The sequence below is a fragment of the Fusarium oxysporum genome, chromosome 7 (assembly GCF_000149955.1).
Source record: "Fusarium oxysporum f. sp. lycopersici 4287 chromosome 7, whole genome shotgun sequence".
In the NCBI taxonomy this organism is placed as follows: domain Eukaryota; kingdom Fungi; phylum Ascomycota; class Sordariomycetes; order Hypocreales; family Nectriaceae; genus Fusarium; species Fusarium oxysporum.
In genome coordinates, this window is record NC_030992.1 from 2004978 (window position 1) to 2028581 (window position 23604).

The following is a 23604-nucleotide window of genomic DNA, read 5'->3' on the forward strand; positions in this document are numbered from 1 at the left end:
AGCTCACTATTGTATTCATTGCATTGTTCAACACTCATTGGGCGGTCCCTTGGTACAGGGTATATGTAACACCAAGGTACATCATGGCGTTATCAAGCAATCAGCTAAAGGTTGAGCTTGTACATCTTTCGACTCAACTACCTTGAGTCTTGAAGTAAGGTCCTCAGACATGCAGAGAGTAGATCCTGCACATGTACAACATTTAGCATTTTTCGAATATGTTATTTGCAATACCTGGTGAAAATACCGAATCGGACAAGTGGTTGACTGTACATCTAAAACACGACAGCCTGTCTTAGTAGGTAAGTTTTTGGAAGAGTCTAGTGCTCCAATTTCTTATACCAAGGTTCATTTTGGCCTTTGATACTTAGTTGTAACAAAGGAAAGAAAACCTACAAATCTACTGGAAACCTAAACGGTTTTCCCGAGTTATGTCATGTATGATGTCAAATACCTTTTCGAGACTATGAAGAACTTGGTAGAAAATGTCGTAGTGAACAGCTCTTCACTATCATGCTGTGTGAGTCCGACGTAGAAAGTCTGAGAGAATCCAAATCAAAGAACAAGAGAGTGAAGAGTTGCCTCGAAGGGGACCAGAAGAACAAGAACAAGAACAGGAACAGGAACCAGAGTAGCCGGGAGATCAACGTGGGGATCATAGATCCAGGTATCAATTAACCATAACCCCTTGTTGTGTTTCACTAATATCCTGGTTGCACTAAGTACTCATCAAGAAAGTATTCTCACAAAGAATTAGGTAGCCACATGAAGTCACATAAAATAACTGAAATAGCAAGCCTTGCTAAAGAAAGTGTATTCTGTTATACTGGATAGCAGAGAGGAGCAACCCAGACTAACACTAAAGCATACCTGTTTTGGCTACTCAAGAGAAACTTGAGAAGCAATTTTCAGATGCTATATAGAGAACGTGTCTGTACACACCACAGTGACAAGTCTCCCGTGAGCTGTACCATGGTCTCACCGTTGAAGCGACAGTAGGAAAGACGCCTTGTTGATCTTGCAAGCTCCAGCGCAACGTTCGACGGGATATTAACATTTGATGGCGACTGAAGAGAGGTCTCGACTAACCATGAGATGGCCAAGGCCAAGAGTTGAACTATGTAGGTGAGGTGAGGCGAGGTTGATACTTCTTGGTGTCGTGCATTGGTCTTCTCAGGGGACTTCGTACCTCACTGTGACCTCCAAGATAATGTAAACTCTGGAAGCACAGGGAAACTATATACCTCCAAAAGAGCGGAAATATTGTCCAAAGGAGGAAAAAAAAAAAAAAAAAAAAAAGACAAAGACTCATACGTAGTTATTCATTACGGACGCTAGGATCATTTTTGCTAGACTCGGGCCGTTATTTGTGAAATTATAGTAAAAAGGCTCGCAATTGAGCACACAAGCAATATAAATATATCATCGGCAAGAATGCCAATGTCTTCTTAGCAAGAAAACTTCGTGGCGATTGTGTATCATGTGTCAACACTGAGACTCACTCTTCTGTCTCTTATCTTCAACCACCGTGGGGTTATATTTGCTCTCGTTGGTAAGGTAGTCAGATAATGCAGGGAAGCTACCCTCATCCTACAGCCACACGGCAAAGAAGGAACGTGACCTGAATACAATCAGTTCTATCTCATTACACCTACCTTAGGTACTGATAGCCCAAGAATGTATACGAATATCCACCACATGAGGCATATGTTACTTTTCAACCCACAAATCCCCCTCTGCAGTTCACCTCAGTCCAGTCCGGCCCAAACTAGGAAGCCAAGCAATGGAACCATCGTCAGAAACCCTGGCATCTAACTGTACCCCACGATTTCAACCATCCTCTTCAAGAACCAATCACGGCATAACGCCGACTGACGCCATCCCCCCTCTATCTTAGCCTCAATCCGGGGTGAAGGGAAGCTCTCCTTCTGTGATATTCTTTTTTAGGAGAGAAGTGCCGCAATCGCAATTGGGTCACAATGGGAAACTCGCGCTTCTCATTCTCCCCACACAGACTGTGATGTAGTCCTTTTAGCTGTCTGAATCTGGCCTAAGCTGGTGGAAAACGGTGGTATAAAGGTAAGGTAGTTAGGTTGCTTTGAGCTCCGTGGCCTCGGCCGTTTAAATTCACTATCAATGCTTCAGTGGGGAATGGATACCTAGAAAGGCGGGGGAACTTGCTCTGCTCTATCATGATATCGGGGTTTGAAGCTGATGAAATCACCTCCATAAAGGCTCGTTTCTAGTATTACATAATGTAGACTGATAAGTATAGATATACTATAGCTCCCGACTTATCTCGCAAGTTCATGAGACCAATTGATATCAGAAACTCGAAAAGATCCAACCTTATCATGAACAGCTTCCCCTCCTCACAACAACCCTGCGGTTATCTCCAGTGGATCCCGCTGCAACGTTGGTAGGAGTCAGAGGGGAGGCAAGAAAACTTAAGACGGCTATTCTGATGGCGAAAAGATTCAGGTAAGTTTAGTATAACTTAGCATAGATCTAGGAGGCCCTTAGATTAGGTATTTTTGACACCTTGGGTCATCGTCAGAGGGTTTCTTGCTTCTTCGAGGCAGGGAGTGACAGAGCCGAGTTCACAGCGGGTTCCAGCCTGTGCTACCTTAGCCAAGCCCCAAGCGAAGGCGCCAAAAAGCTCCCTTGTCGAGTTGTCACTCATTGCCCAAAGCCCGTCTTGTCTCCAACAGCGGATCGTCTGCTCATGACCTAATTCTCTAAACCCCCCTCCACACTCACTCTCTCGCTCTCTCAACAATATCCATTCCTCTTGCGTCCAACTCCCTTTGCGCCGAATATCCTCAACTTTCATAGTCAGTCGATCTCTCCCGGAAACTGCCAGCTTTGGCCCTCGCCATTATCATCATGGCCAACCTCCCATCGCAACACCCCACCCTCTCTCTCCATCTCTCCGACGTCACCCTCACCCCGCTCATCACCTCGGCCTCGTCGCAATCACACCTCGAATCCCTCACAGCTCTCACCTCAAGCGCCCTCTCCTCCCAGACCGCCGCTCAGCGACTCGGTCTCGGTCGCCCCCAACGTCTCATGGTTGAGTACCCTGATCGTGGGCCTGTCGTAATACACTCATATCTTGATCCTCGCGACGCTGTCGATACAGCTACCAACAACGCTGCCGCGACCGCCTCTAGCCGCCCGGGTTCAGCGCCCGGGTCAAGTCACGACCCCGACTCTAGAGCACCTCGGTCTGAACCTGCGCCGTCCCATGACGATCCGCGATCCGAGGATGCGGCCCCGTTGCTCGTTGGTGTGGTCGTCGCAGGGTCCGCAGATGAAGCGAGAGAAGCCCGCCGCGCATCAACAAGGCTAGAGCGCGTGGGAAGAGAATTCCAAAGGGAGTGGGCTGCTGAGAGTAGTCAAGAGCGCGCAAACGACGAGGCGCCAGAGTGATCAGGCTGCAGAAACACCCACCAGCTGGGGTGCTTGTCGTTCACATGATATGACGAATTACATTTACGAAGCGATATAATGCGATGCGATGCGATGCGATACCACGAATCAAAGTGAGAGAACGATATAAAAGTGCTTAGCAATGACGGGATAAAAGTTTTGGCGTCTCGGATTGTCATCTTGTTCTCTGATGATGCGATCGAGTTTCGATGACATGTGTGATGAGACGGAGAAAAGTCATGAGAGTCTGGGTTTACGGAGAATGCATTCACACAAGAAAACCGTCTTCGAGGAAGATGGTATTGGTTGGGGGGGGGGGGCACACGCAATCGCATGATTTGACATTTGGGATCATGAGTTCAAGCCAGTAAAAGCTGCCTTGACTACATAGATGATAGAATCCCATGGCAGGCAGATACCACACAGCTTATCACAGCACGAAATGGCTCACTTAAGTCAAGTTCTTTGTTCTAAAAGATTCAGTTTCATCTTGTAGTACGTGTCTAAGTTGCTGTAAATCCACAAAACCTTGCTCCAAAGTCCATCGTCGTCACTTGCATAATCATTCTGTCCGGGCTGGTATCCTCCCGGTGTTTTTAGTCTTATCCTTCGTTTCTTTTTACTCGTTATTATCTTTGATCTAGATGATCTGCTGGAAAGCACGGTTGATGGGGGATCGGATGTTGGGGACGTCCTTCCAGAAGTCGATGGTGGCGACGGCGCGCTTGGCAATGCCCTCAGGGGTGAACTCGAACTTCTATAATAGGGGTTAGTCACATATTCTATCGTGTGTAAACAATCATCGATCAAACTTGCCTTGTAGACATCCTTGTAGGCACCAGAAGCACCGAATCGGTTGATACCGAACTGCTCGTGAGTGTAACGCTCCCAGCCCATGGTGCTCATGACTTCAATGGACAGAGAAGGAATGCCGTCGGGAAGGACGGACAGGCGATACTCCTTGTCCTGGAGATCGAAAGCCTCGAAGCAGGGCATGGAGACGATACGGGCCTTGATGCCCTTGTTATCCTGGAGATACTTGGCAGCATCGACAGCAATGGAAACCTCGGAACCGGTGGCAACCAGGGTGATGTCGGCACCCTCGACTTCACGCAGGACATAACCACCCTTGGCGGCCTTCTCGATAGTAGAGCCCTCGAGTTGGGGAAGGTTCTGTCGAGACAGAGCAATGATGCTAGGGGAGTGCTTGGATGTCAAGCAGACGTAGTAAGCACCGCTGGTCTCGTTACCGTCGGCAGGTCGCCAGACAAGACAGTTGGGGAGAGCGCGGAAGTGGGCAAGAGTCTCAATAGGCTGGTGAGTAGGACCATCCTCACCAAGACCAATAGAGTCGTGGGTGGCAACCCAGATGGTGCGAACGCGAGAGAGAGCAGACAGACGGACGGAACCGGCAGCGTATGAGACGAAGTTCAAGAAGGTACCGGAGTAGGGCAGGATGGTGCCGTACGCAGCGAGACCGTTGAGGATGGCACCCATGCCGTGCTCACGGACACCGTAGCGGACATATCGACCAGAGTAGTCACCGAGACCAGTGGACTTGGGCTGGAAGTCGACAGCCTCCTTCCATCGGGTCAGGTTAGAGCCAGTCAAATCGGCGGAACCACCGAAGAGCTCGGGAATGACGCTCTCGACCTTACTGAGGACGGTCTCGGAGAGCTTTCGCGAGGCAATGGCGGGGTCGGAGGGGGTGTAGACGGGGAGGCTCTTCTCCCAGCCCTCGGGAAGATCGCCAGACATGCGGCGGACGAGGTCGGCGTGCTCCTTGGGGTACTGCTCCTTGTACTTGGCAAAGAGCTGGTTCCACTCCTGCTCGCGAGCGGCACCCTCAGAAGATCGCTTGCCGTAGAAGTCATAGACTTCCTGGGGAACAGCGAAGCTCTCGTCGGGGTTGAAGCCCCACTTCTCCTTGAGCTGCTTGATATCGTCGGCCTTGAGGGGAGAGCCGTGGACACCGTGGGTGCCCTGGTTCTTGGAACCGAAACCAATGGTGGTTCGGAGCTGAATAAGGGTAGGCTTGTCAGTGACGGATTGAGCCTCCTTAATGGCAGCCTCGATGCCGGCAAGATCGTGGTCACCGTCGTCGACCTTGACGACGTGCCAGCCGTAGGCCTCGTATCGCTTAGGGACATCCTCAGTGAAAGCCACAGCAGTGTCACCGTCAATGGTGATCTTGTTGTCGTCCCAGATGGCAATGAGGTTGCCAAGCTGGAGGTGACCAGCCAGAGAGGAGGCCTCGCTGGAGACACCCTCCATCAAGCAGCCATCGCCGAGGAAAGTGTAAGTGTAGTTGTTGACAAGAGGAAAACCGTCCTTGTTGAAGACAGCTCCGGTATGAGCCTGGGCAATGGCCAGACCAACAGCGTTTGAGATACCCTGGCCGAGAGGGCCAGTGGTGACCTCAACACCGGGAGTGTCGTGAGCCTCGGGATGACCGGGAGTGCGGCTGTCGACGGACTGAGGAATGTGTGAGCAAGCAAGGGTTAGAGCCAGAGAGTGAGCTACATACTCGGAAAGCCTTCAGGTCATCGATGCTGAGATCGTAGCCGAAAAGGTGGAGGAGAGCATACTGAAGCATGCAGCCGTGTCCGTTGCTGAGGCGCAAAATAGTCAGTCATGGGAGCATTCGTAACGTGTAAATCAAGACAAAACTTACGAGAGGACGAAGCGGTCACGGTTTAACCAGTCGGGGTTCTTGGGGTTGAAGTTGAGGAACTTGTTGAACAGGACGTGGGCAACTGGGGCCATTCCCCTGTGACGACAATGTCAGTGTGTTGTTCTCATCGCTCAGCTCATCGAAGGGTGGTGAAACTCACATGGGAGCACCAGGGTGTCCAGAGTTGCTGTGAGCGGTCGCATCGGCCTGTTGACAGCTCGTTAGTACTCATGTTGTTCTGGAGGTTCATAGTCAGGGTATTGAGAGGCTGGCGGGCTCAATGGAACACAGCAAATACAAGTGCAACTGCCATGAGGCCAAGTAATAGAGTTCTCTGGAGAATATTGTCCTCATCACATTGTTGCGCGTCTCGTGTCTCATCTCTCATGGTAAAATGGCGGGGCAGCCGTGGCGGGGTAAAAGCCAATTCAGCTGCGCAGAGGTCAAGAGAAACGAGAGCAAAGTAAAGCAAAGTAAAAGGGAGGGGAGCTTACCGCAAGGACACGGATGGTGTTGATGGCCTTCTGATCAATCTCGCCGTAACCCATTTTGAATATGTATATGAGTATTTGGTTGTATGGAGGAGAAGAAAGGAAGAGGAAAGGAGGAAAAAAAGAAGAAGGAGAGGGTGAGGTAGAATGACGGAAAGATAAACGGAGCCAGCACCTTGCCTTGCCTTACCTTAGGTACCTTACCTCACGTCTGACGTCTACCTACGGCGCTCTTCGCTCTACGCTACCTAGTACCTACCTTACCTTTACAGTGGAGGGTGGAGGGGTCGTGTCATGAATTGTTTAGTGGTCTCCATTTTTCTCTGCCAGCCTTGAGAAAATTCGACCGGGCGATATCCCGTGAAGGTGTTGCTATATGATACGAAATGAGGTATAGTACATAAGGTACCTAACTACTGATTGAGGTCTCCTATGATATACGATGGTACCGATAGCATTGGATCTTAGAGTTCAAGGTATTCGGCTCTCTTGACGCTTTTCAACTCAACTGAGAAGAAAAGTGAGGCTGCTCATGGTGACTATAGTCTCCCTCACTCCCCTCATGATGGATGTCTAATGCCCACCTTGGGCGGCCGAAGCTCTACCCAAGACGTCAAAAGTTTCATTGTCTGCTGCATGCCTTATGTACTGTACTTGGTTGAATCAGCCACCCCAAATAGGTAAGCCGCCATCTTCACCTTGAGAATCATGAACCAAACTCAGATTCAAGCTCACCAAATACAGAGCGTCCGCTCCCTCCGCTCCCTCCGCCGTCGCCGTCGAGACGAGGTCAGTGTGGCCGGCGACACGCCGAGTGGAGTCCCCGGTGGGGGACAGTTTTGGGCTGCAGGGGAGGATAAACCAGTGACGCCAGGGCGCCTAGGGTGCTCAGGGTGCCCCTCCCCGCTGTAACTGCAGCTTGCACCTCAACTTGATTGCTCTCTTGACACGGGCTGAGGCTTGGCTTGATAATGAATACTAATGCAATTCAATTAGACTTAGTCACGGCTCTGATTTCCCTAAAGCCCATTCATAAGCACCAGATCTCCTACGTGCTCAGGATAGACCCAATAATTTGGCTCCCAGCAGCTTCGTTGATCTTGGGAGGTCCTCACTTGTGGACCCTATTTCATCAGCATGAATCCCATGGCTTCCAATGGATGGATCTCCATAGTTAACAGCGGCACTTGTACTTTAAAGTGGCCATTGGAACAAATCCTCGCTGCTGTGACGTCGATTTGGCCACTTCGTCATTGCCAGAAAGATTCTTCTCAACCATACATTGTCGCTTTTGTTGGCGATTCTTGGCCATGATATCAAATTTTCATGTCAGCCACAGTGAGGTGGTTGCAAGTAAGGTCAGGTAAGGCAAGGTAATAAACACCAGATATTGGCGCCGCTTACTAGCCAAATGATTCCACGCCATGTATTTCCCTCAATCCAAAACTGCAATAGCTCCCGCGTTTCGTCTGAGTCTGATCAAATTAACCGGCCAGAATAGAAATAGGCAAAAAGTTGCCAGACGGACGGACAACCTAGAAACTCGAGAGACTCAATTGAATTGGTACGCCTAAAACACACCCCCACGAGGGGTTCTACTGTAGAGGGGCAACTCCGATCGCTCCCAGGTGTTGAGTCGTTTCGGATACCATGCCGTACGAGTTACTTTTTGTGTCTGCCTCTGCAACAGGTGCGCTTATTAATGAGAGGATCAAAGTCGGATCAAAAGTCATGATGTGCTTTATCCGCAAATGATTTGGTTGAGCGAGCTAACCTTAGTGACATATCCGACTTTGGGGGTAAATAAATGATGGGGAGCGATAGTCGGAGAGAAAACAACCAAGCTGTTCTCTCATCTTCCAAAAGGTGTGGTAGAGGTAGCACTTTTGAAACCAATGAGGAAAAGGACGAGCTATGTTGATGTTTATCAATGATGCCGTAACTGCTGATGAATGATATGATATTTCTATGTAAGAGCTCTAAAACTCTCCGTAGGCCCGGCCACCATGACCAACTTACTGTGATAAACAGAATGTGATATGATAATATTCACAAGATTGATTGCCAACATGACACTGCATTATTCAATCCCACCTACATCCAGCCGTTCCGTACCCCGAAGAACCGCCATACCCATCCATCCTCGTCGCTCAAGGGAAGAAATGGAAATCTACATAGTACCTTATGTACTACTAGTCACCTTAGGGCAGCCATGATTCCAAAGTGGGGGGTTTTCGATTTCATCGGTAAAATATGTCCGATCTTTTTTTCCCGATATCAATCAATCCAACCACCAACCGACGATATCGACGATATTGGTATTACTCACCGAATCAATACAGCCAATGAGCTAGTACCAGATACAAGTGAAGAGAAATGGTCAAGAAAACGGGCCCCTCCAGAAAGGTTGCTCCTTCAAAGCAAAGTTCGAGTTCAAAGCAGAGCTCCAAGAAACTATCTGCCCCGCTAGAAACCTCTTCACCAGCTCTACAAAGCGAAGAGCAGCAGCAGCGTCTTCTCAATATCTTCTCGAGTGCTTTCAACAATGTTCTGACTTCAGATGATTTCTCAAGGTTGCTTCAGGAGATAAAGCAAGCTTTGTTTAATCGAGAATTTGCTGCCGCTTTTGGGAGAGAGGACTACCTCGAAGCCTATGCTGCTCGATGGAGCCCCACACGAGCATTATGCTATGCTGCCGTGTTTCTCAGTATCAAGAAGCACCTTGACGGGATTCTGATTGCTAAGGAAGAGACGAAGGATACCACAAATATCACCAAGGAGGGCTCAGTATCATATACAAAGATCGCCGGGTCAACCCAGGATGATGCAAATGACAAGCCTGAAGGGACTGAACTAGAAATCTTTCAGGATCTCAAACTTGACAGCACCTCTACTCGACGCAATGCCGCTCTTCGAATGTTGTCTGTAGGCGGCTGTGCAGCTGAGCACGTTGCCTTTGCCTCTTATCTCCAGACAACTGCTACAGATGGCCATCTAACTCTTCTCGATTCGGGCCCATGGACAACGGTCATTTCTCTTCTTGAATCCAGCACCGTCAATCCTCCACCTATTTCAAAATATGCATCCACGGCACGCCAGGCGGCCAATCACCCACTGCTGGAAAATAATCAACTTTCACTGGACGTGGTGCAGCGAGATGTCCTGGATCTTGACATGGACTCTCTTTCAGCGCAATGTGCCAATGGCAGAGTACCCATCATCTTGACTCTTCTCTTCACACTCAATGAGCTGTACACAACAGCAGGTATCGGCAAGACGACGAAGTTTCTCAAGAATCTTGGGCAGGTCCTGGCATCTGATAGCTTGGTCCTCGTAGTGGACAGCCCGGGAAGCTACTCCGAGGCAGCTTTGGGTAAAGAGAAGAAGAGATATCCTATGCAATGGCTTCTCGACCACACCCTCATAGAAACTGAAACGCCTGGATACTCCTGGGAAAAGCTACAGTCGGACGACTCCATCTGGTTTCGTCTACCAGAAGGCTTGTCTTATCCAATCCCGCTCGAGAATATGCGCTACCAGATGCACTTGTACCGCTTACAAAAGCCATGATTGAGAAACACCAGCTTGAGAATGATCGTGATATCTATGGTTTGCATTATTTATACCGTATTGTGTGGGATTAGATCGTTTATGCCGTTTCTTTGATGGCGGGATCTATCAAGCCCACACCATCTTCTTGAGTGAGTGTCCTAGCTGTTCTAACAGTCCTGTGTTCTTCTTGGCCTCCTCTAGAGAAATGATGGGGCCGGTCTCGATAAGCCTTTTCCTCTCTTCGCCCGGATGCTCCACCTGTCTCTCCAGCGCCAGTCGCTCAATGTCACCGCAAATGGTGGAAACCTGCTGAGTCTCTGTCTGCTTCGGACCATCATTGCCCACAACAGCGACAGAGGAATCCACATTTGTCGCCTTAAAGACCAGGCGGCGAACGCTCGGCGATGAAGAAGATGAGGACTTGCTGGTAAGCAAGTTGGCTAGGCTGGCGGGAATGCTGGCATCCTTTTGTTCGGTAGCATTCTCCTTACCTGTCATCTCGCCGCGACTTGAAAAGGTTCGCGTGTTGGTACGGCGAATGTCACTCTTGCCGGGGCTATATGTCACCACAAAGCCGGCATTTCTAATCTCGTCGATGTGAGAAAGGGAGATGGTGGAGGTGATATAAGTGCCGTACTTGATGCCTGTGATGCTATCGAGCTCGACACGCTCAAAGGAGGATACCTTGTCAGACTTCCAGTCAAAACGGCATGAATAGAGAGCTGCGTCTGTCAACAACAGAACAACCTCTTCGAGTGGCCAGGACTTGATAGCATCAGGTGTGGTAGGACTTAAGAGAACCCAGCCGCCGTGGAACTCTTCCTTCTCATCGGCTATAACTCGCTTCTGGCATAGTTCGACGGCTAGTTCTCTCATCTTGATGACGGATACCGCTGGATCCTTCGTCATCATGTCGCTCTCAAATTCTTCAAAGATTTTGGCTGTTACGTTGCCGAGGAGGAAATCAATGGCTGCTTGACTGAAGTAGTCGTTGACCATGCTGACTTGGTTAGCAAGAGGTTGAGCCTTCAGGAAGGGGGAATTGGAATACATACCCACTATAGTATCTAGCAAGACCGAGACCCAAATCGTTCAACGCACCACGATAATCTCTCTTCCGTGTTCTTGTGTAGTCGCCCTTCATCGCTGCTGTCGATGCGTACTGTTTCGACACAGCGTCGCCATTGTCCGCCCAGAGGGTGTTGAACCAAGCAGTCACTTGATCAGACTGGACACTCATGTCAAAGCCTTCCTCCTTGAGCTGAACTTCCAGCATATGCTTTGCGAATGAGCTCTGGCAGACGTTGGTTCGGTCAAGGCAGTCCATACAGTTGGTTCGGAAGACACCTTGCTGTCGAGCCAATTGCTTTCCGTCCTCTTGAATAGTGCTTCCAAAGCTCTCAATCTTGTCCCTCAACTGATCTAATAGCATGCTGACATTCTCAAATTTCATGCCTCTACAAGCAGCATGGAAATCAAACCATTCAAAAGGTATCTTTTGATCTTCGCTGGCATTCTTGTTGATTTCTTCTATGGCTGTCTCATATGCAGAGCCGATGATGGACTCGACCCCATGTTTTTCGACGAGATTGATTATCTGCAGTTGGCCATAATTCCTGGAAAGACTTTCGAAATGACTGCGGCAGGCAGCTTGATTTGCCTCCTCAGAGTGTTGCCGAATAGGAGTAGGTTTGAAAGCATATGGCGACTGTGTGAAGAATAGGGGAATACTTCCCCTGACCTGCAGAAAGGAGTATGTCTTTGAAGAGGGGTCCCACGTTGGCGTGGAAAGAAGCTGTTCAGTTTCAACCATGTTCGCAACAAAACCATCCTGATCAATGCCACGACGCAGATACCGTAAGCCAGCTCGTTTTGTGGACCGGCGCGATATCACAGTGATTAGATACTTTCTCTCGGAAGACCGAAGGTCTATGGATGCCCTGGAACTCAGCACTGGAGGAGAGGCTGGCAGCTCTTTCGAAGATGAAAGATTAGAGAGTTCGACGGAATCTTTGCCCGTGTCATCGCTCTGGGGAGGCTGGCTATCGACGACGAAGGTCCTCTGTCCAACAAATCCTTGAATCAACGGCAATGCCAGAGAATCTTGCCCGCTTGATAGGAAAGGTTTCAGGAGATTGCGGTTCCAAAAGAAGACCTCGTCCGCCTGGCTGTGGAGAGGGCTCTCGCTGTTCGGGGGTATGGATCCGTCACCGAGAGAGCGAGTGAGGTCGACGTCGTAAGAGAAGTAGAAACTCCGCGATGAACCAAAGAGAACATGGGCGGTTCGCAAAAGTTTTGGCAATAACTCGGGCTCATTGGGCACGACCTTATCGAGCCCCTCTTGCGCATCCTCTGAGGATGTCTCAATCGCAGGAGCATTATTTTCTGGAACGCTGGATGAATTGCTCAAGCCCATATTCCTCTTTTGATCTAGAGTCCAGCCACTTCGACTGAACCAACGTTGGGCAAACCGCCCGTAGCTGCCCCTCCTGCGAATGACATCTTCAGCGACGCGGCTTCTAGCCGACCCAGGTCTTGCATCGTCGTCCTCAACGACGGCGTCTTCCACTTCGTCTGACGTTCTTGAGGGCAGTTCAACATCTTCATCGCTACTATCACTCTCGTCCCCTGAGTCTTGTGCTTGGCGTGATAGGTGACCTGAGGTCCTCCTTATTGATTCTTCAGCGCTGGCCTTGGATGTGCATGGTGTAAGGGCGACTTCGGTAACGACATAGATGGGGTGGCCACAGATTTGTGCGACTTGTTGGCGCCGTGTGATGGTAACAAGATAATTTAACTTCGAGACTGCAATAATGCCTATAGTTGTCGCGTCCGTCAGTCTCGAGTCTTACATGTCATAAGCGCGGGGCCATCCAGTGTCATACCAATCACTCCAAAAGCTTCAAACGAAGAATCTGGCTTAGAATCGTCAGGGACATGTTCACGCGGAACATGAGAGATTGACGCGTCGCCATATTTGAGTCGAACTGGCTGAAAAGGTCGTTGGCCTTTGGAAGAGAGTGGCTGTATTATGAGCCCATCTATCGCTGCGCAGATGAGGAGCTTGCGAGCAATGGATGGCATTGTGTGGGGGGCACGTAGTTCTTATCGACGGCACTTGACAGGCATTCAAAGGTAAATACAGGGAAGCAAGATCAGAGATTGGCGATTCAGAAAGAATAAACAGAGACGAGACAAGTTACGAAGCAACTGCAGGAGGAACTGGGGCAAGCTGCAGCTCACCCAAGAGACGGTAAGGATCGAATCGAGCGGCTATTACTACACTTGATATGACCGCATCAGTTCAGTCAATTTTTTTGGGTGGTGGAGACGTCATAACCTGGCATTTCACTGCATCCGTTATAGCATAGCGCAAAATAACCGCCGACATCGCATTCGCATTTGGAAATTATTTCGATATATCCACTTTGGCTCGTTTTCGTGTTGGGCTTTAGAGATGCTTTGGATATCTTTGATTTCGCCAAGATAGACAGTTGATGATATTACTATTATACCCAGGAGGACTCAATGTCATACACCAATTATTGCACCAGATAAGCCCGGAAAATAAAGAATTCGGAAACAAATCTGAGTAGCAACAAGCAGTCGTTCAAGGACTGTCTGTCCATAGACGAAAATGTTTTCCATCTTTTGCTTTCCTCCTCGTCGTGGGGTATCTTAGATAGCGAGGCGCTCAACCTTGTCGCGCATGGCTCGGATCTGGCCGGCGAGCTCGCTGGCGTCGTTGCTGGTGATGCTGGCGGCGATGACAGCACGGCTGACACCACAGGCACGGCCGAGGTGCATCTTGCTGCTAACGTAAACGTAGGGAACTATCAAGCACAAGTTAGCAATCAACCCAGACTGCATCAGAATTACCAATTGCGCTTACCGTTCTTGTCCTCGCAGAGAAGAGGAAGGTGGAGGAGAATGGCGAGGGGCTGAGTGTCAGCAGCGAGGATGACGAGCTCAGAGACACCACGGTTCAGGGTCTTGGTGGCTTCGTTAGCTCCCTTCTTCAGCTGGCGGGCATCTGTGAAGTACGTTAGCGAATTGGTCTGGATTGGGTCTTGTTGAAGATGACTTACGCTGAGAAGATTGAACGAGATCGAGAAGCTCCTGCTCGAGCTTCTGATCGGCAAGGGGCCAGGCTACCGACACATCAGCGAATGGTTACAGGAGAGCTGCGAGGGAATTGGTCATACCAGCACTCTCAGACATTGTGGAAGATTAGACCGAGGGTTTTGAGGAAAGTTTCTAACCGATGATAGTCAGTCGCTGGTCCTTGTTGGAATTTGAGGATAGTCGAGTCGCGCGTACAAGATGGTATGAGGTTCAGGGTTCCTTGCGTTGGCTCGCCCTGAGGACTGAAAAGTGAGGTTGGAGGAGGAACGTGGTTGGTGATATATCGACAAAGTCAAGAAGGAAGAAGAAAAAAAAAGAGAAGAAGCTGGACAATATGCGCCAAGGCGGCAGAAAAATTCACATGTGGCGCGCTGAGCCTTGTGTGGCTTGCTACTGCGAGGCTTTCCTGGTTCCACTTTTCCTGTTTCGAGCCCACCAGTCAGTGACCGGTCTGACTGGCCCATCTTTTATCCGAAACACCAGCCGCCCCGTAGTGCATTATGTAATGCTCCCCGTGCCTCTCCCTCCCAATAGAGTACAGCAAAACCTTGCCGCCAACCAGACGCCAACCTGGAATGAGACCTTAACAAGCACACCTTCACCTCGACATCTTCGTCTCAAACCCCAAGCAAACGGTTCCCGTTATCCAACGACTTCATCCCCCGACAGCTTAGCTCGTCTTCCGATTACTCGACACACCTTCTGACTCCTGAACACGATATTGTTCGATTGATACCAGTTTCATCCTCAGATAAACAACCGTCAAGATGGTTAGCGAACTTTGGTACGTGCTTGCGCGCCTCCTTGCCCCCATCATCATCAAGCTCCCTATGCATCACCGGAAGCTCCAGGCATCGCCTAACAACGCGAAAGACCATCGGAATGGCCTCGCACTACATCCTTCTTGATGATTGAAGCTAACATGCGCGTCTCTGCAGCCCCGTTTACTCGGTTAGTCCTCCACGTCATCCATACCGTCGACGTCACCTCGCGACACCCAAACCTCCATCGTGAGGCGGTCGACGATATCGACTTCATATCGAACTTCACATCGCTAACGATCATTTAGCCCTTCTTTGGTGCTATGGGCTGCACCTGCGCCATTGTCTTCACCTGCCTTGGCGCCTCGTACGGTACCGCCAAGTCGGGTGTCGGTATCGCTGCCATGGGTGTCCTCCGCCCCGACTTGATCGTCAAGAGTACGCGGCCCTTGGAATCCAATCCCCACGAACTGTGCGATGCTAACTTTCCCAGACATTGTTCCCGTCATTATGGCCGGTATCATTGGTATCTACGGCCTCGTCGTTTCTGTCCTTATCTCCGATGGCTTAAAGCAGGACCTTCCTCTGTTCACTAGTTTCATTCAATTCGGTGCTGGTCTCTCCGTCGGACTTGCTGGTCTCGCTGCCGGTTTCGCCATTGGTATTGTTGGTGATGCTGGTGTTCGAGGAACTGCCCAGCAGCCCCGTCTCTTCGTCGGCATGATTCTTATTCTCATTTTCGCTGAAGTCTTGGGTACGTCTTGGTTGCTTAATCTGACATGGCCAATTGGCTAACATTGAACAGGTCTCTACGGTCTCATCGTTGCCCTCCTCATGAACTCCAAGGCCAATGTTGATGCTGTATGCTAAATCAACAACGGAACAGGAGCCCTTCCTTGATGACAGCCTGACAAGATCGAACTCAATCATAAGAGCTGCTCAGGGTATGGTCGACTGAATGGACACTAATAGCGCTTGCAACTTTCCTTGCTCCTTGTCCCGAACATGGACGGTGCAGTAGATGTTGTGAACGCTGGCGTTGGGTTGGCACGGTTTCATACCTGCCCCTTTTTCGCGCAATCATGGAATAATGGACTTGAGCTACTGTTTTTGTTTTCTATTATGGGAGGAGAGGGGCTGGGATGAAATAGGAGGATGGTTTCTGTAAAATACTCTCAACATGCGTGTTATTCTCTGGGTGGCTTCTCATCATAGACGGTGAAGGGAACTCGAGTATTAGTGTATGCTATTGCCAATTGTTCTTTTTTTGTACCGAAACTTAACGTATATGTCCCTTTTATACATCGTCAGGTCAATCGAAGTAGCTAGCTAGCATCTTACAATCACATATTTCGCCGATTATGACGGGCAATGTACAAGTACTGAGACAACTGGTACACGCCAAGTCGTTGCAAGTGCCCACGACGTCTGTTCCGAAGGTGTAATGCTCAATAAGGGTGTATCAATACAGCAGTTTATTATAGTATCCTCGCCTCATAACAAGTATGCAAATGCGAGCAAAAGATTACAAGATCTAGAAACCTCCCAAAGCAAGTCGACACCTTATAAAAACCAATAGAGGCTGATGTCTACAGCTTCCTTATATACCCCCTTCGTATTACGTCTCTTCATCTCTTCGTTTGTGGGTTTCCCTTTTTGTCTCCCAGACATGATACCGGTTTTTGTTTCCATGTACAGATTTCCACTGACCAAAACACCTATAGTGGCATCAAGAGCCACTGACTGAGAATAATAAATAGGCACTAAGTGTCCCTCGGGGGCGGAACGAGTCTGAGTTGCTCCCGATTGGCCTCGTCGACTCCTTAAATGACGTACTAAGAGACTATTAGTATCAGGGTTCAAGCAACGCTTTAGTGGAAACTTACAGGAATGAAGAGGTAAGGTACACGTCGCTCATACTCGAGCCAAGCGTCGCCGTACTTGCGACGGCAACGGGTGATATCTCGAGCAGCACGGTGAGCGATCATACCGCAGAAGAAGAGTGGATAGAACCAGGGGAAAGGGCTCTCGAAGCCTGTAATCAGACCCCAAGAAACAGCGAACCACACATCGGCAGTGTAGTGAATCTTGCGGGCAAGACCATACCAACCGTCAACCAGGATAGTTCCCTGAGGGGTAACAATAGTCTTGGGGTTGTGGATGGTCTGCCAGGGGACCTGAGGGAAGGTTTTGCGTAGGACCAACTTGCCCTTCTCCATAGCGCGGAAGCGATTCTTCTGGCTGTTGCAGCTATCCCAGACCCAGTACCAGAAGAGGTATCCAGCGAACATGGCGGCGAGAATGCCGCGGTTCCAGCGGTACACATCAGGGTGGTGGTTAGCTAGATAGATAGTGCAGTGGCAGTAAGAGAGAGGAACACCAGCGAGGTTCCAGAAGATGAGCATGAAACCCCACTTCTCATAGTACATATCCCAGGTGGTGATGATGAGCTCCTCTCCCTTGGCACAGGCGTTGGCGTAGAGGAAGTGAGCCATGACGAGAAACCAAACCTCACCAGAGACGTAGCCGTACTGCTCATATTGACGAGTGGCGGCGCCAAGACTGAGGATGAGCAGGATGTACCAAGGCATGCGAACCTCGAAGAACATCTTGAAGTCGAGAATGCCAAACAAGCGGGGGTTCAACTCGGCGCCCATGAAAAAATCATAGATGGGGTAGCCCGTCATACGGTGCTGCTTGCCACGCCAAAGAGCAGAGAAATAGGCCACAAAGCTGACAAGGAAGCCACTGAGGATAGCAACAGACAGAAGAGGACCGAACTCATCAATGGCAGTGTACAGAGGCCAGATACCAGAGAAATGCAGAAAGGCAAGGCAAGCAAGAGTGGTGTAAAGACTCCAGTAGGCGCTGCAGTAGTAGGGAAGCTGCTTGCCGCCCTCATGAGGAAGAGGCTTGCCATAGCCCCAGACACCGGGGAGGAGGCAGTAAAAGGCACCCTCAACAATGAGATAAGACCAGTACCAGGCCCAGACCTGGAGGCGGGGGAATGCACCAGTGTAGACCAGATTGACGAGGTGAGCGGCAAACTCACCCCAGGACTGACCCTCGGCACGGGAGGGAAACTTGCCATCGTAGTAAGTGGCGCCAATCCACATATACCACATGAGTATAGGGAAGAGTATCATCATGGCAGCGGTGCCCAAAGAACCACCAAACTCGAACTCTCCAGAGTAGTCAATCTTGGGATCCTGGCCAGGCCTCCAGCCATCAACCACATTGGGGTCTTGAGGCACGCCCTCGGTCTTCTCCATAACTGAATTGATTGGTGCAGCGCCAGAAACATCGTTGGATGTAGCATGACCGTTGGTGGCGTGTCCATTGGTGACATCACCGTTTGAATGGCCATTGGCATGGCCGTTGGTCTTGCCATTGGAGGCTCTGTTGACAGCTCCCATGTTGTCGGAATCTGTGTCCTCGTCGAGCTCTTCGGTGAACCTAGCGGTGCGTCGGCGAGTAGGTCGCGAGATAGCCTCAGCGGCAGAGTTTGACTCGGTTTCGACGTCTGAGAGAGGTTGGGAAGTCTGGCGGCGATTTGAACGTGAGCGACGAATAGGGGTCTCAACCATGCCCTCGAAGAGTTCCTTCTTCCTGGAGGCGCAAAGTTAGTACATGATGGAAAATTTGGGATTGAGGAATAGAGATGCAAACAAACCTGGGAGTTTGGCGTAGTGAATATCTTGAAGACATCTTGAAGGAAGGGCTCGGGAGAGCCTTTATATAATGGACAGTTGAACAGAGGCAGAACCAAGAAAGAGACTAAGAAGCTGGAGCCAAGTCCTGAGAGCCTGAACCGTCAATCAGGCTGTGATCACACAGACTGAAGACTGTGCTTTTTCCCACCCACAGTGCGCAAGACAACAGAAAGAAGCAATCAGACTAGACGCCTCAGATGCACTTTGAAAAGCCAGAGATGCAGCTATGGACGGCACGGTAAATCAAAGCAAACAAACCCAAATACAGGAACAGGGGGCGGTGACAGTGTCTTGGAGTGAAAAAGACTAGGGCATCAGATAAAAATGCCTAATTAGGTAGACAGTATCCGCTGTAGGTAGGTTTGGCGATGACACCGATATCCCGACAAGAAGGAAAAGAAAAGAGTCAAGTGAAGGATACCCAAAACAAACCAAACAATGGAGAAAGAGGGAAAAAGTTGGTGGAGGGGGGCGTGTTGCCAACAACACCCAAAAGTTGCAGTTTGCAGTTGCCGTCCGTCCCCCAAGTACAATTCTCGCGATGGGGAATCCGAATAAGAAAACGTGTTGTGCTATTGGCGCGCTGCAGTTGTCCGTTCGGAGCAATCTCCCTCAGGGGACCCAGCCAATCAGAGGACAGGTCTGACAGGCGATCCATGCGCCTGGAAATTGAGGTACTTGTTGTTCCGCAGAGTCTTCTGCAAAGCATCAGGTAACTCTGGCCCATCTGCCCCAGAAATCCCCAAAGGCCAATCATCAGCACCACGCTAATGCACGATTCGTATAGCGATTTGACAGGGGTTAGCCTACTATTCTGCCGTCTGTCATGACCCCCCAGATAATGCGTCAGTCTTCATCTTTGAGCCTCATCGCTCGCTTGGATCGCCCTAAACGTACTGATCCTCCTCTTGCACGCCGACAAGTGTGACAAGGGTATGCTATACGAATCGTGCATGAAGCTAAGCCCCGACTTTTATCAACGACAATCCATACCTACACCTTGAAACATCAACTTCCTCCACAAACTTGACTTACTTTTCAACTCGGCATCATGATAATGTCCGCTTCCCGGTCTCGACGGTGATCCATTGAGGGGTTCCTTCAACTTTTTGAACGGTTCTGTTTGTTCCGGAAGCTCAAGAGGGCTACATCGTAGGGTCTAAGCCATCTTCATCCTTGTCAACTGTTCCTGTGCCGTCAAACCTCGGCGTGATACTCTCATGATGTGGCTCTTTGTGGATGCCCTGATAGGCCTCTCTTCTCGTGTCAGCCCAATAACTTGGTCATTCGTGCTCCGAAATGCTCCTTGACGCTATATGTTTACCCGGACGGATGAGGATCCTTGATTTTGTTCTCCCACCTTAGACGAGACCTGCATCTATCCCGATGCAACTGGGTCCCTGAACCTGAGTCCAGCTCTCCCGAAGACAGAAGATCAGTGACAAAGTGTTTGGCACACTGTAAGAGTCTGAGATTGGCTCCATGTTGATGAGATGTGCTTTGATTCTTTCTCCTCAGTCTTGAACCCTGCCAACCCGGGCCTACCCTCAAGCCTGTCTTCGACCCAAGGGGAGGTCTTCGAGAGGTCACGTAGACATCGCAGAAGTACCTTTCCTTCGTTTCAAGTACTCGCCACTCTTCGTCCGACTGATGCCAAGATTGTCTTCATCTTCCTCTTTCTGTCCCGTCCGCTGGCTCTGACGGTACATTCGCCCGCCTCTTTTGCTCACACAAATCATCTTGTCGTCAGTCGTTCTATGCCCCTCCCAAGTATTCGTACATGGCTGTACTCTTGGGAGTCCAGCCAAGACTATCTGAAAGGGGTACACTGCCAGATATCTCTGTGACAGATGATCACTACAGCTCGTGAATTTTAATGTCAGTCTTCTTTTGATCTATACTGGCATTTTCTATCCTTCAATCCTGTTATATCTAGCAGTTACCACAAATGTAGTTTGTAGTTGAAGACGTACTTCACAGGCTGCGTGCTCTCCTGCTCTCTTTTGGTTTCATGCGCTGTGCGATTTCCATTGCCCATCACTCCATTTGCCTTGACTCCACACTCCCCCTTCGTGAACATTGCATCTGTATTGCTGAATCATATGTTGGTGGAATTTCTCAAATGCTGCTCGGAACCCGTTTGCTTGCTGTGCTTATTTGAGTTGCGGGCGTTGCGACTTGGAAAAACTCTCATGGTTACTATGGTACAACTCACTACATCAGATGGACTAGGGCTTGCCAACCCAACCCCTTTTATATCATTTCCCACTTCTGGAGCCGATATTCCCTATCCCTAGATGTATTCGTGATGGATCAAGTCCGACCTGAACTTCCTCAATATTGCTTTCATCCATCATTACCCCATTCAGTTCAATTTCATGGTAGCTTTGATCTCTCAGATGGCAAGAAAGCTCACGCTTCAGGTCACTAGTCGTCTCCTCATTCTCCGTTACTCAAGCTTGCGTGCGTCTTTGAGTGAGTTAAATGCGACATCCTATCGCACGGGGTTGTGAACCTACCAGGGCTTCTCATGTCAAGTCGCCACTTGGGGCTTTTGTTAGAATACAGAATCGAGTTGCGAACGTTCTGCCGATCACCCAAGTGACTAGAGTACCTCGGTAGCAATAGCAAGGTATCTCACGTCGCTGTGCCACAGTGAAATGGTGAATGGCAATGCTATCAGAACGCAACGCATGAGGAACAGAGTATCCAGCACACAAGACGCAAAGCTGCAGCATTTCTTTTGGCCTGAGATGTCCTTGTATAGAACGACACAATGCTCCTTCTACTACCCCAGCTTCTCGTAGACGCTGTGGCCCAGGGTGGCACGCTGCCAAAGAATTGTACTCTTAGCAACGGCACCAAGTGAGGAGTCTCCTCCAACGTTCAGTGTTGCGGACCATGGCAGCTTTTTGCTGCTCGTGTCTACAATAGATCATCCGAGGCATGCCTAGCTTGTGTAAATCAGAAAACAATGGTAAAATGCGTTTTCATAAGGGTCGCCAGTCGAAAACCAGCCGCTTAGGTGGCAAGAAACAACCGCCCTCCAGGGTATCTTCGATCATTACAAACTGTCACCTAAAGAAATCGTGTCGAAATAAAGGCAAAGCTCTTCGGAGACAGCCCACAAATCTCTCAATGGTAGTAGGTATAGTTAGGTGCGAACTGCAAGTTTTTCGAGATTCTGTGGAAACATCATTATATCGTTTAAGCTTAGTTGTTCAGTCGCTGACAAGTCCCGAATGTCAATCGATGTGGTGATACGACCCTCGAGCGCAGTGATGGTTTTAGGTGCAAGGATGAGTTGCATGTAGGGGAGGCAAGAAAACTTAGGACCTGGATCCTAAGTGATAAGGTAAACTTTTTAACAAAACTCCTAAGCTTATAGTAACTTACCTAAGCCTTTTCATCACTTAGGATCCAGATCCTGAGCTTTCTTGCTCCCAAGGGCATGCTCAAGCACAGCAGATGCAATTTCAACGTCACAGAATGCAACCTCCTCAATATCAAGTTTCCTATCCAACACCCGAGTATATGGCAGCAGCTTTGGTACGTATAAGAAACACAACACGACTGTCAAGGATCACAAACTGCATCATATACCGAAGTAACTGTTGATGGTGTTTATTAGGAGTATCTAGTAGGACCTTCCTCTTCCGTCCATGCCACAACTTTGGGGTATCATATTCTCGTCACTTCATGCTTATCACCCTACGCTGTTACCAATGTTGGAATTGCCGGTTTATTCGCGGCTCTCTGCCTCAGCCTGCTTCTGGAGATCGTGCTCAACACCACGCTGGCGGGTCTTGCCCTCAGCACGAAGCTCGTCGTAGTGAGCCTCCTGCTCCTTGTTGCCGGTGAGGTTGGAGACGGCGCCACCAAGAGTACCCTGGACACGCTCGCTGATGCCAGTGCCGAGATCACTGAGCTGACCCTTGGCCTCCTGGTTTCTACCCTCGAGATTCTGCTCGTGGCCAGCCTTCTTCAGGGACTATCAATCATATTAGCAAAGTAAGCGCGATTCGAGTTATTCATCTTACCTCGCTGCCGATGATTCCACCAACGGCCTCCTTAGCGGAGCCAGCAGTCTGGTTCCAAGAACCCTCAGTGCGGTTGGTGTCATCTTTGGCGGCGGCACCGGAGCCAGAGAGGGTGGCACCAGGGAGCTTGGCGGTAGCGTGGGACGCATCATGCTCGGCCTCGGCCTTCTGCTTCTTGAGGTCGCCAGCGGCCTGGTCGCTGGTGTTTCCAGTAAGACTACCAATAGCGCTCTGGACAGCACCGGAGGCGGAGTCGACGACGGACTTGAGAGTGGAAGGCTGGGGGGTATCAGACATGTTGGTGATTGATGGGTTTGGTGGGATTTGTGGTTTGTTTGTGCTTGTGTAGGTTGGAGTTCTTGATAGTGTTTGGATTTCAAGGATGTTGATGAAGGAATTAAGTTGAGTCGAAGGGCGGGAGAGGAGAACGCTTTATAGTAATTTGAAGGAAGTCCATCACGAAGGAAGATATCTCACCAAGGCAACTGCAGTGGCACAATGATGTCATTTCCGTTGAGAATTGCAGTGACGCGCCGCGCACAGGTATCTAGGCAGAGGTGGAAGGAGCTGTTAGCGGGCAGGAGCTTATGACGTCAACAAAGGAAGGCAGCAGGTACTCCCATAGGTAGATGTAATTCATCCACAAACGCCGGGAAGTCGCGATCCACGTTTCGGAGTGGTTGAGTAACGTAATAATATTTGATCAACCCCATCACTTGATGTCGGTTGTTTGTACAGGAGTGTCAAGATCGAGATTTGAAGCAATGGACATCTTACATGCCCTCCATCAGGAAGCAAGAAAACTTGAGACCTTGA

General features: G+C 49.7%; 9 protein-coding genes across 13 annotated transcripts; 4 read left to right on the top strand and 5 right to left on the bottom strand.

Annotated features, from left to right (window-relative positions):
* Window positions 1–2365: 2365 nt before the first annotated feature.
* On the bottom strand, window positions 2366–7266 carry FOXG_05349 (transketolase). 4 transcript variants are annotated; one of them, XM_018383574.1, is made up of 6 exons: window positions 6601–7266; window positions 6267–6313; window positions 6107–6202; window positions 5960–6044; window positions 4249–5907; window positions 2366–4189 (listed from the first exon to the last, which is right to left on the bottom strand). In XM_018383574.1, the coding sequence occupies exons 1-6, from the start codon at window positions 6652–6654 to the stop codon at window positions 4073–4075; spliced, it is 2058 nt and encodes a 685-aa protein (XP_018240543.1). In that variant the 5' UTR covers window positions 6655–7266; the 3' UTR covers window positions 2366–4072. The 4 variants fall into 4 exon arrangements, with proteins under 4 accessions (XP_018240543.1, XP_018240544.1, XP_018240545.1 ...); XM_018383575.1 differs by having other exon boundaries at window positions 6267–6538; XM_018383576.1 differs by having other exon boundaries at window positions 5960–6202.
* FOXG_05350 (uncharacterized protein) lies at window positions 2498–4130 on the top strand. The gene has a single exon (XM_018383578.1). It carries the CDS (start codon window positions 2887–2889, stop codon window positions 3430–3432), a length of 546 nt encoding a protein of 181 aa, XP_018240547.1. The 5' UTR covers window positions 2498–2886; the 3' UTR covers window positions 3433–4130.
* A 1707-nt stretch (window positions 7267–8973) lies between the features above and the next one.
* On the top strand, window positions 8974–10167 carry FOXG_05351 (uncharacterized protein; the record flags this gene model as incomplete). Its single annotated transcript, XM_018383579.1, has 1 exon — window positions 8974–10167. One exon carries the CDS (start codon window positions 8974–8976, stop codon window positions 10165–10167), a length of 1194 nt encoding a protein of 397 aa, XP_018240548.1.
* A 108-nt stretch (window positions 10168–10275) lies between these two features.
* On the bottom strand, window positions 10276–13233 carry FOXG_05352 (uncharacterized protein; the record flags this gene model as incomplete). The annotated part of the gene is made up of 3 exons (XM_018383580.1): window positions 10276–11149; window positions 11205–12966; window positions 13035–13233. 3 exons carry the CDS (start codon window positions 13231–13233, stop codon window positions 10276–10278), a joined length of 2835 nt encoding a protein of 944 aa, XP_018240549.1.
* A 594-nt stretch (window positions 13234–13827) lies between these two features.
* FOXG_05353 (ribonucleoprotein-associated protein) lies at window positions 13828–14370 on the bottom strand (the record flags this gene model as incomplete). The annotated part of the gene is made up of 4 exons (XM_018383581.1): window positions 13828–13982; window positions 14042–14182; window positions 14238–14300; window positions 14355–14370. 4 exons carry the CDS (start codon window positions 14368–14370, stop codon window positions 13828–13830), a joined length of 375 nt encoding a protein of 124 aa, XP_018240550.1.
* A 446-nt stretch (window positions 14371–14816) lies between these two features.
* FOXG_05354 (V-type proton ATPase proteolipid subunit) lies at window positions 14817–16472 on the top strand. Its single transcript, XM_018383582.1, has 5 exons — window positions 14817–15058; window positions 15213–15225; window positions 15344–15473; window positions 15529–15789; window positions 15841–16472. The coding sequence occupies exons 1-5, from the start codon at window positions 15042–15044 to the stop codon at window positions 15903–15905; spliced, it is 486 nt and encodes a 161-aa protein (XP_018240551.1). The 5' UTR covers window positions 14817–15041; the 3' UTR covers window positions 15906–16472.
* Window positions 16437–19287, bottom strand: FOXG_05355 (delta24(24(1))-sterol reductase). Of its 2 annotated transcripts, XM_018383583.1 has the most exons (3): window positions 18709–19287; window positions 16922–18644; window positions 16437–16870 (listed from the first exon to the last, which is right to left on the bottom strand). In XM_018383583.1, the coding sequence occupies exons 1-3, from the start codon at window positions 18741–18743 to the stop codon at window positions 16859–16861; spliced, it is 1770 nt and encodes a 589-aa protein (XP_018240552.1). In that variant the 5' UTR covers window positions 18744–19287; the 3' UTR covers window positions 16437–16858. The 2 variants fall into 2 exon arrangements, with proteins under 2 accessions (XP_018240552.1, XP_018240553.1); XM_018383584.1 differs by having other exon boundaries at window positions 16922–19287.
* A 907-nt stretch (window positions 19288–20194) lies between these two features.
* Window positions 20195–21608, top strand: FOXG_19042 (uncharacterized protein). Its single transcript, XM_018399220.1, has 2 exons — window positions 20195–20626; window positions 21180–21608. The coding sequence occupies exon 1, from the start codon at window positions 20242–20244 to the stop codon at window positions 20593–20595; it is 354 nt and encodes a 117-aa protein (XP_018240554.1). The 5' UTR covers window positions 20195–20241; the 3' UTR covers window positions 20596–20626; window positions 21180–21608.
* Window positions 21609–22239: 631 nt separating this feature from the next.
* On the bottom strand, window positions 22240–23570 carry FOXG_05356 (uncharacterized protein). Its single transcript, XM_018383585.1, has 2 exons — window positions 22789–23570; window positions 22240–22739 (listed from the first exon to the last, which is right to left on the bottom strand). The coding sequence occupies exons 1-2, from the start codon at window positions 23083–23085 to the stop codon at window positions 22491–22493; spliced, it is 546 nt and encodes a 181-aa protein (XP_018240555.1). The 5' UTR covers window positions 23086–23570; the 3' UTR covers window positions 22240–22490.
* Between the last annotated feature and the right edge of the window lie 34 nt (window positions 23571–23604).

Coding starts and splice junctions, on each gene's coding strand:
- FOXG_05349 (XM_018383574.1), bottom strand. CDS start 6,654: ATGGGTTACGGCGAGATTGATCAGAAGGCCATCAACACCATCCGTGTC. Junction 6,045..6,106: donor CGTGACCGCTTCGTCCTCTC/GTAAGTTTTGTC, acceptor TTTGCGCCTCAG/CAACGGACACGGCTGCATGC. Junction 5,908..5,959: donor ATGACCTGAAGGCTTTCCGA/GTATGTAGCTCA, acceptor CACATTCCTCAG/TCCGTCGACAGCCGCACTCC.
- FOXG_05356 (XM_018383585.1), bottom strand. CDS start 23,085: ATGTCTGATACCCCCCAGCCTTCCACTCTCAAGTCCGTCGTCGACTCC. Junction 22,740..22,788: donor GTGGAATCATCGGCAGCGAG/GTAAGATGAATA, acceptor TATGATTGATAG/TCCCTGAAGAAGGCTGGCCA.
- FOXG_19042 (XM_018399220.1), top strand. CDS start 20,242: ATGTGCTTTGATTCTTTCTCCTCAGTCTTGAACCCTGCCAACCCGGGC.
- FOXG_05355 (XM_018383583.1), bottom strand. CDS start 18,743: ATGTCTTCAAGATATTCACTACGCCAAACTCCCAG. Junction 18,645..18,708: donor TCACTACGCCAAACTCCCAG/GTTTGTTTGCAT, acceptor TTGCGCCTCCAG/GAAGAAGGAACTCTTCGAGG.
- FOXG_05354 (XM_018383582.1), top strand. Junction 15,474..15,528: donor CCCCGACTTGATCGTCAAGA/GTACGCGGCCCT, acceptor TAACTTTCCCAG/ACATTGTTCCCGTCATTATG. Junction 15,790..15,840: donor CATTTTCGCTGAAGTCTTGG/GTACGTCTTGGT, acceptor AACATTGAACAG/GTCTCTACGGTCTCATCGTT.
- FOXG_05350 (XM_018383578.1), top strand. CDS start 2,887: ATGGCCAACCTCCCATCGCAACACCCCACCCTCTCTCTCCATCTCTCC.